Here is a 14,301-nt window from a genome sequence, read left to right on the forward strand (position 1 = left end):
TGCTGAGGATTAATGGTCCCGCCGGACCTTTGATTCACCAGCGCCTTTTCTTCGCCCTTGACAAATTGGATTTTTAGGAATGGGAAGGTCGCCTGGACCATTGTGCGCCAGCCATTCAGAGGCCTCGATTATGCAGGGGGCTGAGGGAACCATTCCATGTGACCCTCTCGGGTGGGACTCTGCAGCTGCTCTGCAGCGCAACTCTCTCACCAAACTCCGCGCCCTTGCGCTAGTGGTGCCAAAAGGCGCCCGCCCAGATTGAAAAGGCGCAGTGCCGGCCCGGCCGCGTCACTCCGAGGGCGGAGAACGCACGTCGGGGCGCGACTAGCCAGCTAGCGCGCGGCTCAGGCTCTGTCGCTCGCGCCCTGCCGAGGACCCAGTGCGCCCGAGCGCCTGCCTGGCGGCGGCGGCAGCAATGCACGGAGCCGCTCGCGCTCCGGCCACCAGCGTGAGTGCCGATTGCTGCATCCCGGCCGGCCTGCGCCTCGGGCCGGTGCCTGGAACCTTCAAGCTGGGCAAGTACCTGTCAGACCGCAGGGAACCCGGGCCCAAGAAAAAGGTATTAGCCATTCCGACCTCCGCCCCCTGCCGTTCGTTCGCCTCCCTTTATCCCCTCCAGGAAAGGGGTGGATAGGGCCAGGGGAGGAAAGGGGTGACTGAGTCGTTATCTGCCAATTCTGCCAGTTGGAAGGGGACTCCGATCATTTCCCACAAGTCGCACTAGCCGAGAGCTGGACGTGGGCCGGACTAGGGGAGAGGACGTGGCTGAGAGGGGACAGCCCCCGGGTGGGGTGCGTGGGGCTCTTTACGTGCCGGGACCACTCGGAACCCCCGATTTCCCCGGAGCGCTGAGGTGTTCTTCGCAGAGGCGACCCCTCCTCCCGCCGCATCTCTCCTCTCTTGGCAAATATGCCTTTTCTCTTTTATACAACTCACAGGCGCTGAGGACTTTTCTTACCTTCTGCCCTTCAATGAGCTAATTTGAGGCTTAAATTTGACTTCAAATAATTTGATCTCATCGTCTCCGAAAAATTTATCCTTGGGTACTCTCAGTTCCTAGAACCTCCCCAGGTGTTTCCTTCCACGGGTGTCTGCTTGCGGGTTCGGGGTGAATGGAGAGAGGGTGCGCCAGGTGGTGGCTCTGACGCACACTCCGAGGACGAGGAGCGCCCAGCAGCGAGGGGCACCGGGGCTAAGCGCCTGCAGCCGGGCTCGGAGGGGCCAGAATCGCAGTTGGGAGGCGTCAGGGCCAACACGCTCGCTCCGACTTCCCGAACAGCGTCGCGAACCCCGACCAGAGAGAGGTTCTAACAGGCCCCCGCCCGCCCCGAGGCGTCTCAGCGGGCGAAGGTCGGCCAACTGACACCAGGAATGAAGGCAGGAGTCCGGTGGCGTGGGCAGGGGTGACTGGGAAGAGGACTTTAGACTACAGCTTTCTTGTAAGGAATTGCTCCGGGCCCGGTCGACGGGACCCGCATCTGGCTCATCACGCAATCATCCTCTTCCCCAGAGTAGTATAGCCGGGCTCGCCGTGCACCGCTCCATCTTCTTTAAACGCGCTTTAATTGCTTTTAAATGGCCGGCCAGCGCGCGGCCGCTTTGTTCAGACAGTTTCGCCGCGGGGCTCGCGTGCAGCTCCGCGTTTTGGTGCGGTGCCGCTGGAATGCGGAGGCAAGAGAAGAGGCGCGGGACACCCTGCGTTCTGGGACTGACTTAGAAACGTCTCTAGCCCGGTGTCGGGGCTGCTCTTAAAACTGCGAGACGGAGAGATGCGGTGGGGGTGGGAGACGTCTTGCCACGAGATGTGCCCAGGCGCTTGGGCAGGATGCTTTCACTCCTCGTGCTGTCAAAGTGGGACAAGACGGGCGGGGTCGGCGGGGGGGGGAACTGTTATACTAGCCAGCCTCCCCTCTTCCTCCCTCCCCCAAGCAAGGGTCCTAAGGACTTACTCTCCTCCCAGCAGCCCACAGCGGTCTGGCCAACATGAGCACAACCATTTTCCTGAGTCGGCTGGGGGTGGAGGATACACTTGCCCGATGGGTTGTGGGCCTGGTCGTGGCACGGGGGAGAACGACCACTGCTTGTGTTGCAGGTGCGCATGGTGAGAGGGGAGCTGGTGGACGAGTCGGGGGGCTCCCCCCTGGAGTGGATAGGGTTAATCCGGGCAGCCAGGAACCCCCAGGAACAGACTCTCGAAGCTATTGCAGACTTACCCGGAGGACAGGTACTGTGGGCTTCCCCCCCCACCCCACTGCCAGTTCTATCTACCGAACAGTCACTGATATTAAGAGCAAAGCACTTTAGCTAGAGGTCTCATTTAAACGTCCCAACAACCCTATAAGGTAGATACTATTATTTTCCCGGTTTGAAGAATGAGGGAATTGAGGTTCAGAGAGGTCCAATAGTTTTCCCAGCGTCACACAGAGTCAGGGCGCGGAATCGAACCTTTCCTCTCAGTTGTTTTTTGACCGATTACCCAGGAAATGACAGCAAGCTGTCCTGTTCCTTGCGTCCCAGATCTTCTACCGAGCGCTGCGAGACGTCCAGCCAGGGGAGGAGCTGACCGTGTGGTATTCCAACTCCTTGGCGCAGTGGTTTGACATCCCCACGACTGCAACTCCGACGCATGACGAGAAAGGTACCGCCTCTGAGAAAGCCTTCGGGTCAGCGCGGGTAGGCGAGAGTCCAGCCCTCCTCCGGTCTTTGGGCCCGTCCCTAGACTTGAAGGGCCTTTTTCCTGCGCTGTGTAAAACTGAATTCATACTCCCTGTCGGAGCGGGTAGAGGCGACGTCATCACTACCTCCTTTAAATCAACAGTAAATGATAAAAACAAACCATAATAATCTGGCTCTCGATGGCAGGGAAAAAATACTCTTCGTGAATTTCATGCAGGTCATCCTTTCTGATTGCATACCCAAAGAGACAGTTATTTACTCACCTAAGAATCAATAAAGATGCTTTAACGTAGTGTTAGGGTAACCACCTCATGAGCTCCAAAAAGTGTAACTCAAACCGAGGGGCATCTATTCACTGGTTTGGAGGAAAGTAACGTATTTCTACAGCATTTTAGAAGCATTACGGTACTTACAGCTGGTCAGTTGGCAGGTACTGAGGCCCTTCCATTTAAATGGTATTTATTCATTTCCCTCTCCCTACTTAAATCGAAACTGGGATGTATCCCAGTTTCTTCTCAGATTTATTTGACCCCTTCCAAAGCCAAGAGCGGATTTATGCAAATTAAGGTGCAGTAACTAAAGAGAAAAACATTTTCAAACCTTCCCTAGAACACTGAGGAACACTTCCTGTGGAAAAAGGCTGGTGCTAAAATAGTTAAGATCTGAGACTCCTTGTTATTGCACAACACTTCCATGACTTTCTTTGTTCTTTGCCAGTTGTTTTTGTTTGTAATTTCTCCTAAAGACACAGTTATATTTAAACTCAACATCGTGGATGCCGTCAACTATTTTAACACATTCTCCTGAATTTCCTGCTCAATCTCATTCCTTTAGAAATAGAGTTAAAGATCTCAATACTAGTGTGGGACTTAAGAAACAATTAATGAATAAGAGAATGAAGTTAATTCAAAATGATGAATCACTTCACTTCAGAGTGTCACTGTCTTCTGTAAACTAATTCTATTGATTTTGTGGGTAGATCTGTATGTACAGTATTCATAAAAGTTATCTTAGTTTGTTCCTTGCATCACATTAGATCCTCTTGTCAACTTCTTCCAGTAAAAGGGAAACATGACAAAAGCCCCATAGTGGAAAACTCTCAAATCTGCCACTATAGAACAATCTCAAGGACTCCTGGCCTTTGGGGGGCAGGAATTTTTGCACAGAACACCCTTCTTTAGACACTCTCAAATAGTACAAAAGCAACTTTTTTGAGTGGTGGCCCTCATGTTTTCATTTCAGTCAATAGAGCCTATAAACATCATATGGTCACAGATATCAAAAGAGACACCATTTTCCTTTTGGGGAATGTGTGGGTTACTTTGAACTCTGACTTCCACAGCTTTGAGGTGCTTGAAATCTTGACCACCTTAGAGTTACATCCAGGAGAGGAGGCAAAATCACTTATGAAGTGTGTTTGGTACTTTTGGCATAGGTTGGATTTCAGAATCCAGAGAACATGTCAGTTCATTAGGATAAACAAACAAACAAAAAAACACAGTGAAACAGAAAACATACATTTGCTTAAACCTTGAAAAGAGGAAGAAATAAGTAGGGATGACTGCTATTCTTCCAATATTGACTAACCCCAGTGGGTTTCAATTCCATAGTAAGATTAACAAAAATACTGACTCTGTTTTAGGAACAAAGCTTACTTGGCTTTGCATTGAGCTGAGTCACTCTAGGGCAGCCTCTGAAAGTGCTCTCTTTAAAAAGGGGTGATGAGAGGGAGGTTCTGAACTTAGCAGGAAGAAGGTTACTTAATATATTAAATCAACATACCCACCAAGAGAACTCAGGAAGTCTCTTCTCCCTCTCTTTTTATGAAGATTTATTTTACATGGCTGTTCAATACAACAGAAATATTGAATTGATTTTTGTTTAAGTCTTCCATAAATAATTAGGATAGGGCACATAGGCAAATCCTCTTCCCTTCTTTTTCGTTCTGCTCTACCTTGGCTTCAGCTGGAATAATCTGCTCCTTACTTGAACTTCCACCTTAGTTATCTGGGAGGACTACTTGCTTTATACAAATTCAGAAGCAAAATACATGAAGGGAGGAATATCTGAAAATTCCCCCCATTGTTGTTTCTGTAGTAATGTTTTAGAAGTTTAAGCTACTTGTGTGCAAGGAGGAAAAATTTAACTTTCCCATTACATTTAATGAAACTGACATTTACTTTGGATACTTCCTTGTGGCTCAACTAACTTCTTTCTCATAGACATCCTTCCCTTCAGTATTATTGATCAACCACAGCATTTAAAACGACATCCAGGGCTTCCCTGGTGGCGCGGTGGTTGAGAGTCCGCCTGCCGATGCAGGGGACGTGGGTTCGTACCCCGGTCCGGGAAGATCCCACATGCCGCAGAGCGGCTAGGCCCGTGAGCCATGGCCGCTGAGCCTGCGCGTCCGGAGCCTGTGCTCCGCAATGGGAGAGGCCACAACAGTGAGAGGCCCGCATACCGCCAAAAAAAAAAAAAAAAAAGACATCCAATTGCAAGCTCGTTGTTCTCTGTAGGGATGTAACATGACCTTTTTGAGTAAAAATTAACTTCTACCATGTGATCAAAATCTGTTTCATACATGTGTCTTTTGATTGTGTTCATAGACCCTAGCAAAATTTAAAAACAACTGTTAATAATATTAAACACACAAAAAACGTTTGATGCCAAAAGCATGTATATAGTCCCTGATATAAAATGGTGCACTTATCAAAAGTTGAGTATATTATTCACACACACACATACACACACATACATACATCATATATATTTTACAAGGACTTTACTAAGCTTGGATTTGTGCAGCTATTTAGGAGTTAATTAATTACCAGGTGGAACAACTGACAAGGTAATGCAACATCATCCTTCTGTTTTTAGAATATCGGGACATAAGACTTTTTCTTTTCTCCCATCAAATTAAATGGAGTTAAAGAGGAAATAAAGATACAAATAATTTTGAAGAATAGCAAATCATAGTCCCTATGTGGTCCTTCAGTTGGTCACGCTCCAGGAAAACCTCAGGCAAAGTGTTTAAGGCTGGGAGGGGGTGGGGAGGGTGGGTAGTGGACATAAAAGACATTGTTCTATGAAAAGGAATGATTACATATGGCCCATACATACAGGATATTGTCTCGCCTGGTAATGAGGCGCTCACGACCATTAGATTGGCCTTTGTTCAGTTTACCCAAACTCCTTGACATACGCCACCTATTCTGCAAACGCCAACAGATGGGCCCAGGCCCAGGACAGCCCCAAACACTTAATTTAAAGCAACAGCTGCTCTCGGCTCTTCCCTGGCCAGCCTGCCTGAGCGCTGCCCTCCCAAGGAAGATTTGCTCGCATGGCCCGGAGGAAGTCTTCGTTGGAAAGGCCCAGGTCACCCCTCTCGGCCCCTGAGTAGTCTCAGAGGATGGAGATGGTGACAAAGTTGGCCATTTGGGGCTTCTCGGAGTCCTCGCTACAATGGGGCTACCGAACTCACTTATTCGCCGGAACCCAAGAATACTCCTGCTTCTTCCCATACTGCTGGTCAAAACCTGGGCTTTGCCTTGGGCGCGCTGGCGCTTTTTTTCTCTCTCGCTTGCTTGCTTCTCACTGGGTCGCTTTTTCACTTTTTCTCGCCCAGGGGAGGAGCGCTACATCTGCTGGTACTGCTGGAGGACGTTTAGATACCCCAACAGCCTTAAGGCGCACCTACGTTTCCACTGTGTGCTCAGCAGCGGCGGGGGCCGCGCCTACCTGCACCACGAGCACACGGCTCGCCAAGGCGCTGCCCCGGCCCCGGATGGCCTTCGCCTCTCCCCGAAACCCCCAGCGCCAGACTTCGCTGCGGCCGCCCCGGCGGGCACTCTTCGGGCCCACCCGCAGGTCCCGCCGGCCCTCCAGGCTTGCGGAGCGCGGGAGAGCATCAAGCGCGAGGCCTCCTCCGCGCCCTCAGCCACCTCGCCACCCCTGGCCAAGTGGGGGCCGTCCAAGAAGGGCAAGGAGCAGCCGGAGCGCATCCTGGACATGAGTGGTGCCGCCCGGGGACACGGCCACTTCCTCGGCATCGTGGGAGGTTCCCCAGCGGGGGGCGGCGGCTTGGCTTTCTATCCTGGCGTGCGTTCGGCTTTCAAGCCCGCTGGCTTGGCCAGGGCAGCCGCGGCCGCGCACTGCGACCCCTGCCGGGAGGAGGGCGGCGGCAAACCTGGGGCCAGCCTGGCCTTAAGCAGGCTGCTGGGCGGGGGCCGGGTGGGCGGACGCCCGGGAAGCGGGGAGAACCCGGCGGCGGGCGAAGCGGGCCACCACCATCACCACCACGCGCACCATCACCACCACCACCACCCCAAATGCCTGCTCGCGGGGGACCCGCCGCCTCCTCCTGGCCTGCCCTGCTCCGGGGCTCTGCGCGGCTTCCCTTTGCTCCCTGGGCCCCCAGAAGAAGCGTCCGCCTTCAAGCACGTGGAGCGCGCCCCTCCCGCAGCCGCCGAGCTGCCGGGAGCGCGTTACGCGCAGTTGCCCCCGGCGGCCGGGCTGCCCCTTGAGCGCTGCGTGCTGCCCGCCCTCGACGCAGGCGGCCTCAAAGGCTACCCAGGTGGCGAGTGCAGCCACCTGCCCGCCGTCATGCCGGCCTTTACCGTCTACAACGGGGAGCTACTCTACGGCTCACCGGCCGCTGCCACTTATTACCCGCTCAAACTGCACTTCGGCGGGCTGCTCAAGTATCCGGAGTCCCTCTCTTATTTCAGTGGACCCGCGGCGGCGGCGGCGGCGGCGACCGCTCTGAGCCCGGCCGAGCTGGGCTCCCTGGCTACCATCGACCGAGAGATCGCCATGCACACGCAGCAACTGTCGGAGATGGCGGCCGGGAAAGGCCGCGGCCGCCTGGACGCGGGAACGTTGCCCGCGGCCGTCGTGGCGGCGGGTGGCGCTGGGGGTTGCGGCAGCGGGGGCGGCGGCGCGGGCAAGCCCAAGACGGGCCACCTGTGCCTCTACTGCGGCAAGCTGTATTCGCGCAAGTACGGGCTCAAGATCCACATGCGGACGCACACGGGCTACAAGCCGCTCAAGTGCAAAGTGTGCCTGCGGCCCTTCGGCGACCCCAGCAATCTCAACAAGCATATCCGGCTGCACGCCGAGGGCAACACGCCCTACCGCTGCGAGTTCTGCGGTAAGGTGCTTGTACGCCGCCGGGATCTGGAGCGCCACGTCAAGTCCCGCCACCCCGGCCAGAACCTGCTGGCCAAGGCGGCCGACGGCCCGGGCGCGGAGCCTGACTACCCCCCGGAGCCGGGGGAGCCCAAGAGCGACAACGACAGCGACGTGGACGTCTGCTTCACCGACGACCAGAGCGACCCTGAGGCCGGGGGCGGTGGCGAGCGCGACTCGTAACGAGTCTTCCTGGGAAGCAGGGAGTGTGGGGCCGTGGACAGAGAGAAGAGGGGCTTCTGTTCTGGGAGAAGAAGAACTGCTGGTGGTGAGAAGGGCCCAGCGGACAAAACCGGTTTTGTTTTGGTTGGGCGCCGCATTTGGAACGGTGAGAAATCGCTGGTCCGATGCTGAAACTCTGAGCAAAGGTTTCGAGGTGGCTTAAAGAAATCTTGCCTTCCGAGCGTACCGAGGGCCGCGGGTCTCAGCGCGCTGCAGGCTCCTGGACTCCGCGAATAGGCTCCGTCACCCCCCAAGCCAGGCGGTCTGCTCTCGGAGTTTAGGATCACATTAATGTGAAGCCACAGGGCCCTCGAGGGTGCCGAATTTAACCGCCACGTATTTTTAAATTGTTCTTTTTTGTGGAGAAAATTGTGCCTTTTGAAACGACGTTTTGTGTGTGTATTTTACATTAGCATTTCACTGCATAGGCAAAACAGTAGTCACAATTCGGTAGATGTGACATCCATACACTTGTTTCCATTTCATCTGTTTTCGTGTCAAGGACTGCGCCTCGCTGCATTGAAGATATAGTGGTAGCCGGTGTACAAATTGGTCAAGTTGCAATTATTTATAAGAGAATAGTGACAAATGTAAAATATCTAAAGCATGAATCTAAGAGCACGCAATATATAATTTTAAAGAAAATGTCCTATTTGGTAGAGTACAAATGTGATGTATGTTGTTTTATAATGAATGATGTACAGTGGATTCAGTATTTTCGTCTTGGTTCCAGTTTGTGCAATCTTTAATAAAAATAAAGATAAGAATGAGAGTTTGTTCACTTAGCAATTTCAGCAGATCTTTTAAAGAAATAGTTTAATTTGAAAACGGTTTTCAAGGAGACTCCATAATACAATAAATTAGAGGACACTTGAACACTTTGATTATTCATTAAATAAATTTTAAGTACTGTTGTAATAGGAAAATATACAATTTTTAATACGTGCATTTCACAGGCTCCCAGCTAGCAGGCAAAACAATTGTCTTCTGAAACCATTGTTAATCATGCTAAGTGTTTTCATCTTTATGGAAAAAAGCTAATGACCTTCAAGGAAAAACACACCCACACACAATATTTCTCATCAAAAAGAACTGTGGAACTGTAGAATCACTATTTCTTGTTACGTACACTTCGACAGAACTTCCCATGGGAAGCAAGAAAAAGGAAACTTGAATAGTGCTTTTATGATTTGTACAGTTTAATATTCATTCAACAAATACTAAAGGAGGATCTATTTTGTTGGAGGTGCTGATCTATCTGCTTTATGTAGGTCCCCCGCCTGCCATGTACACCTTTCAACAATCTCCTGCTGTCTGAATGGGTCCCATTTTACAGAAGAGAAAGTATACTCTTCAAGGTCACTACTGGGAGGCCCATAATTAGAAGGCACAGTTAGAAGCAGTGACTTTATGGGTATAAAAAATTAATGCTAATTAATGGAAGGATATCACAAAGAATATAATTTTGTGGGCTAAAATTGGAAAACACCTCCTTTACCTCCCATTCCCTCTCCCAACATGCTTTCTGGGGTTTCACTGCAGTTACTAGGAAGAGGAGGACAAGTCACACTCCTCTGCTAAGGGTAGGTACCCTAACAGCCCAGGTCTGCAGCGCTCTTCCCAGAGGTTGGTGGGAAGCATCTAGTGGGTCACCAAAGGGTCTTGGATATGACCCTGATGATTTAACTCAGTTAAAAATGTCCTTTATTTTCCGCATCCTGAGTACTGTGGCAGTCTCCACCTGCTGTCTTGCATTTGGGAACACGGCCTCAGTCACTGGGTGGCAGGCAGGGACTTTCTCTAACCCATCGCGGCAGGAGGCATGGGTGGGAGATGAAGGGCATCTAAGTTCTATGGGCGGTGATCAGCAAAAAAGATTTCTTCTATGGGAAAACTTATGCTGGGAATTATAGGCTTTTTAGTGTCAGCTGACCTGAAAATGTTTTGCTTTGTAAAAGAAAGCCCAAAGAGAAACAAAATATATGTGTGGATTAACATTTACATATGGTGACAATGATACTACCATTGATCCTTATGCTATTTGCAATTCTTTCTTCTCTGCAGAGGAACAAGGTTTAGTGATGGCCTTGCCACACAGAATTGGAAGTGAACCCAAGCATCTGCCAGTTCAGCCTGGGCTCCAGGAGCCCAGGGCTTATCACTGCCTACTTAGTATTATGGTCCTGCCCTTTGAAGCAAAGCTTAAAACCAAATCCACACTTACAGAGAAATATTGGAAAACTTTTCTGAAATCAGATCGTGTAAGTCCTCAAGGAAAGTGAGAAAGGCTGCCCAGATTTGAAACACAGGAAGTTTTAACAGCTATAAAAGTCATGTTTCCTTCTCCCATTTCTTAGCTCAGTACTCAGTCCTATAACTTGTTTTGTGTGAAAATAGCCTTTAAAGAAATAAATTAAAAATAGTTTGGAAAGGAAATACATTTAAAATTGATAAATATCTAATAAAACAACTCCAGCCTTCTGTTTTCCCCTTTATAATTGATATCTACTATGTTATTAGAATAAATTCCAACATAAAAATGAAAATTGAATAGAGATTTAAAAGGCTCTCAATCGTAGATCATTCATAATTCTCCATAGGTTGCCTCAGATAACCTCTGTATTTGTCCGCGGGTGTGCACACTATCATACATAATTAATACAATTATTTATTTTAATGATGAAATCAAATCAGTGATATACAATCAGTAACAATATTACTTATTTTAAGTGGTTCAGCTGCCAATGTTTCTCAGGTCACTTCCTTCAGTCTCCTATCCCTTTCTCTCCACTCCCAGCCCCCAACCCTCAATTCTTCTCATCCTGATATCCGCAGCTAACTGTGAAGGTTACACTAAAGCCACTGGAAGTTCCTGAGATTTTAACTGAATATTTTGTAACAAAAGATTTTTTTAAAAATTATTTTTGACTGCATTGGGTCTTCGTTTCTGCGCGCGGGCTTTCTCTAGTTGCAGCAAGCGGTGGCTTCTCTTGTTGCGGAGCACCGACTCTAGGCGCGCGGGATTCAGTAGTTGTAGTTCGCGGGCTCTAGAGTGCAGGCTCAGTAGCTATGTGCTCCGTGGCATGTGGGATCTTCCCGGACCAGGGATCGAACCCATGTCCCCTGCATCGGCAGGCGGATTCTTAACCACTGCACCACCAAGGAAGTCCCAAAAGATATTTTAAAAAATAGGAGAATTCATACCTTTTAGAAGTGAAAGACTCTAGATTGCTTAGGTCTAGTTAATTCAGACATGAAAATGTTTTGCTAAGCTGGATAAATCATCCAGACATGGGTTCTAGGCTTGCCTTCTCTCACTTGCTTGGAATCTTGGGCCAATCTTTCTCAATTTCCTCATCTGTAAAACAGGTTGAAATGAGCCATAAGGTAGTTGTGAAGACTGAATGAGTTAATTCAGTTAAACTCCTTTTAGAATCAAGCCTGACACACAGTGAGCTCTCTAACAGTATTTACAAACCTCTAGCAACTCTCTGTGGTTTTATTTCGAAGACATCAACGAACGAGATAAGGGGAGATGCCCTTTCATAAGCATTAGCATCTTTTTGCAGTTATCCCCTTGGTTCGCTATCCCCTTGGTTCACTTCTAGCCCCGATAAACTCTCAACAATTTCAGTAAAGGACTCACACTTTTGCTAAAGAGAAATTTCTTCAAGCTCCTTATTAATCCATATTTCCATTTAAAATTCAGACACTGGTTCAAATGGTTCATAGTGGTTACGTGAACGGGAAGAAAAGTGTTCTTCGTCTGTTGTCACTAATTTTTGAAATGCTTGGCTGTGCTTGCGGTGAGCCATGAGTTTTAGTAGAAGAATGCAAAGGAGGCGACCGTGCGTACATCTTCCCTCCTGAGCGGAGCAGAGGGCGGAGTACAAGGCAGGAGCTGCAATTCCCCAAGGCTGTACTGTGGGGAAAGTTTATTTACCGCCTAGATTGAGAGAAGAAGGCAGGCGACGGCGGGCCTCCAGATTAGAACTATAGTTCGCGGGAGCTGCAAGAGAGCTTAATGGTACTGGTTGCGGGGTTCCAGAGCCGAGAGGGCGGTGATTGGCTGCTGCCGTTAGTTCGAGCGCTCCCATTGGCTCATCCCTTGGAGCCAGGGTTGCTATTGGTAGCGGGCTGGTCGCGCGCGAAAATCCGGGCAGGCTCGCGAGAACCCCGGGCCCAGGCGCCGCTTGGGTGAGTGTGACGGCGTCGGGTGTGTGTGTGTGTGTGTGTGTGTGTGTGTGTGTGTGTGTGTGTGGCCGTCGGTGTGTGTGTGTGTGTGTCTGTGTGTGTGTGTGTGTGTCTCCCTGGGAATGAGGGTTTCCAGGTCTGGCTTCCGGGCAGAAGGGTGGGAGTCTCGCCGCGTTTGGGTGTACAGTCCGGGAGCCCAGAAGGGAGAGAGACGCGGGAAAACCCCCGCGGCGCTCAGCAGGCGGCCCGGGGAGTCCCAGGCGCCGAACTAGTCCTTGTTTCGGTGTCGCTGGCCTGCGGTGGCGGGGAGCTGCGGCACCAGCACTGCGCGCCCTCGCCATCTGCTGCTTCCCCAAAGGGAAGAGCGAAGAGGCGCTGGCGCCGTCGGGAGGTCAGCCGTGACCCTTGGCCACCCAGGTGTGGGTTGTGAAGGGGAGGACTCAACAGACGGCGGGGCCAATGTGTTTAGTTACAGAAGGAGTGTGGCACTCGCTCTGGGCTGGGTGACCTTCCTACAAAAGATGAAAGGAGCGCTTCTGTCCTCTGCGACTGTAGTTTAATTCAAATTAGGTGTAACCGCTGTAAGACAGACAACTTGTTAATGCCTTTGCCTTGCAAACGATACTAGGGCCCTTCAAAAAGTGACTGAGATTGGGTGGACTCTATGTATGCGTGTAAACCCTTTAAAGACTGATTTTATTTCAGTATGTTTTAATAATTTCAGTTTTAAGCATATCATGTAAGTAGATAAAAATTAAAGCACAAGTTGGTTAAACAATATAAAAGTGATAGCATAAAAGATTTTTTTGGTAATTCGAATCAAATAGATTGAGAGGAACGTTTTCATACAGAGGAAACTTTATTAAAAATAAAATAAATCTGATATCCCAATATCATGAATATTCCTCTCCTTTTTTTTTTTTGGTATCCACATACACTTTTGCATAATTCAGTATTGTAGGAAATGGCTTTCTATACATATTTCCTATTTTTGATGTTGGCAGTACAGGAATGTTCCTGGAGGTTAGTTTAAGTAGAGAGTGATTTAAAATCCAGCTTTTCATGGCAAGTGTATTTGAATGGGAGACACTCAATTCCAGTGATTTGAGTAGAAAGCCTTAGGTGGAAATGTCTTATGTGACAGGAGATACAATGAAGAGAGATGCAATAGCAGATGGCTTTACATAAGAACGTAGTGAAGGTCAAAGATAGTTTTTAATCCTTTTTTTAAATATCCCTGACAACCGGCAGAAAGATAAGATTCTATACTTGACACTGAGCAGTTGATTCCTGAATTATCACCTTAAGGTAAAATGAGACATGACCAGGTCAGGTTTAAGCTTACTTGAGTGCATCGGACCATAGCAGAACACATCTGTGAGCAACAAAATGCTTTCAGGTATGCTAAAAGTCAGTCCAATGAGAAATGAGTCAATGCAGGATGTCGCATTTTATAAGCCTATTTGTGATTTTCAGAAAGCTGGAGAAAGAAATGCCTTAGCAACCAAGAAGACACAGAGAAAAGAAAATCCATTAGGGGCTTTATAGGGTAGGCTTTCTGAATTATTTAAAGTTAACATGCTGAAATGTAAGCTCAGGATACTGGCTTTGCAACTATAGGTGCTTGTATATATACTGTGCCTTATGTTTGTTTCCAAAATCAATGTGTGTATTACTGTCGTGAATTGGTAGTTTGGGACTTCCTGATATACATACTGGCCAGCAGTCGCCATATAAAGTGAGAAAAAAAATTAGCTTTGCATTGAGAATGTTTTGGGAGAGAACTCATTTCATTACATCTTCATTATCTCATTTAATCTTTGTAACAACCTATTTTACAGATAAGGGAAATGAAGCTTATGTTGCTCAGCCAGCTAGGAATAGTCCTAGAATGCTTTCCTAGGCTTGTGGAATCCAAGCCTGACTCTCAGCATTCTATATGTCCTCTTTAAAACAGTCATCTGCTGTAGGAAGTATCCAGAAATTCAGTTTGAGTCCTTTAACTGGATCCAGTGAATG

General features: G+C 49.1%; 1 protein-coding gene across 1 annotated transcript; it reads left to right on the forward strand.

Moving 5' to 3' along the window:
• The first annotated feature begins 415 nt into the window (after positions 1–415).
• PRDM13 (PR/SET domain 13) lies at positions 416–8,049 on the forward strand. The gene is made up of 4 exons (XM_030882792.2): positions 416–559; positions 2,093–2,224; positions 2,518–2,638; positions 6,305–8,049. Exons 1-4 carry the CDS (start codon positions 416–418, stop codon positions 8,047–8,049), a joined length of 2,142 nt encoding a protein of 713 aa, XP_030738652.2.
• Positions 8,050–14,301: the final 6,252 nt, after the last annotated feature.

This window comes from Globicephala melas, chromosome 14, assembly GCF_963455315.2.
Source record: "Globicephala melas chromosome 14, mGloMel1.2, whole genome shotgun sequence".
In the NCBI taxonomy this organism is placed as follows: domain Eukaryota; kingdom Metazoa; phylum Chordata; class Mammalia; order Artiodactyla; family Delphinidae; genus Globicephala; species Globicephala melas.

Bases quoted from the DNA above. Each gene is read 5' to 3' on its own strand.
- PRDM13 (XM_030882792.2), top strand. From the start codon at position 416: ATGCACGGAGCCGCTCGCGCTCCGGCCACCAGCGTGAGTGCCGATTGC. The intron at 2,225-2,517 runs GTACTGTGGGCT...CTTGCGTCCCAG, and splicing joins CAGACTTACCCGGAGGACAG to ATCTTCTACCGAGCGCTGCG. The intron at 2,639-6,304 runs GTACCGCCTCTG...TTTCTCGCCCAG, and splicing joins TCCGACGCATGACGAGAAAG to GGGAGGAGCGCTACATCTGC.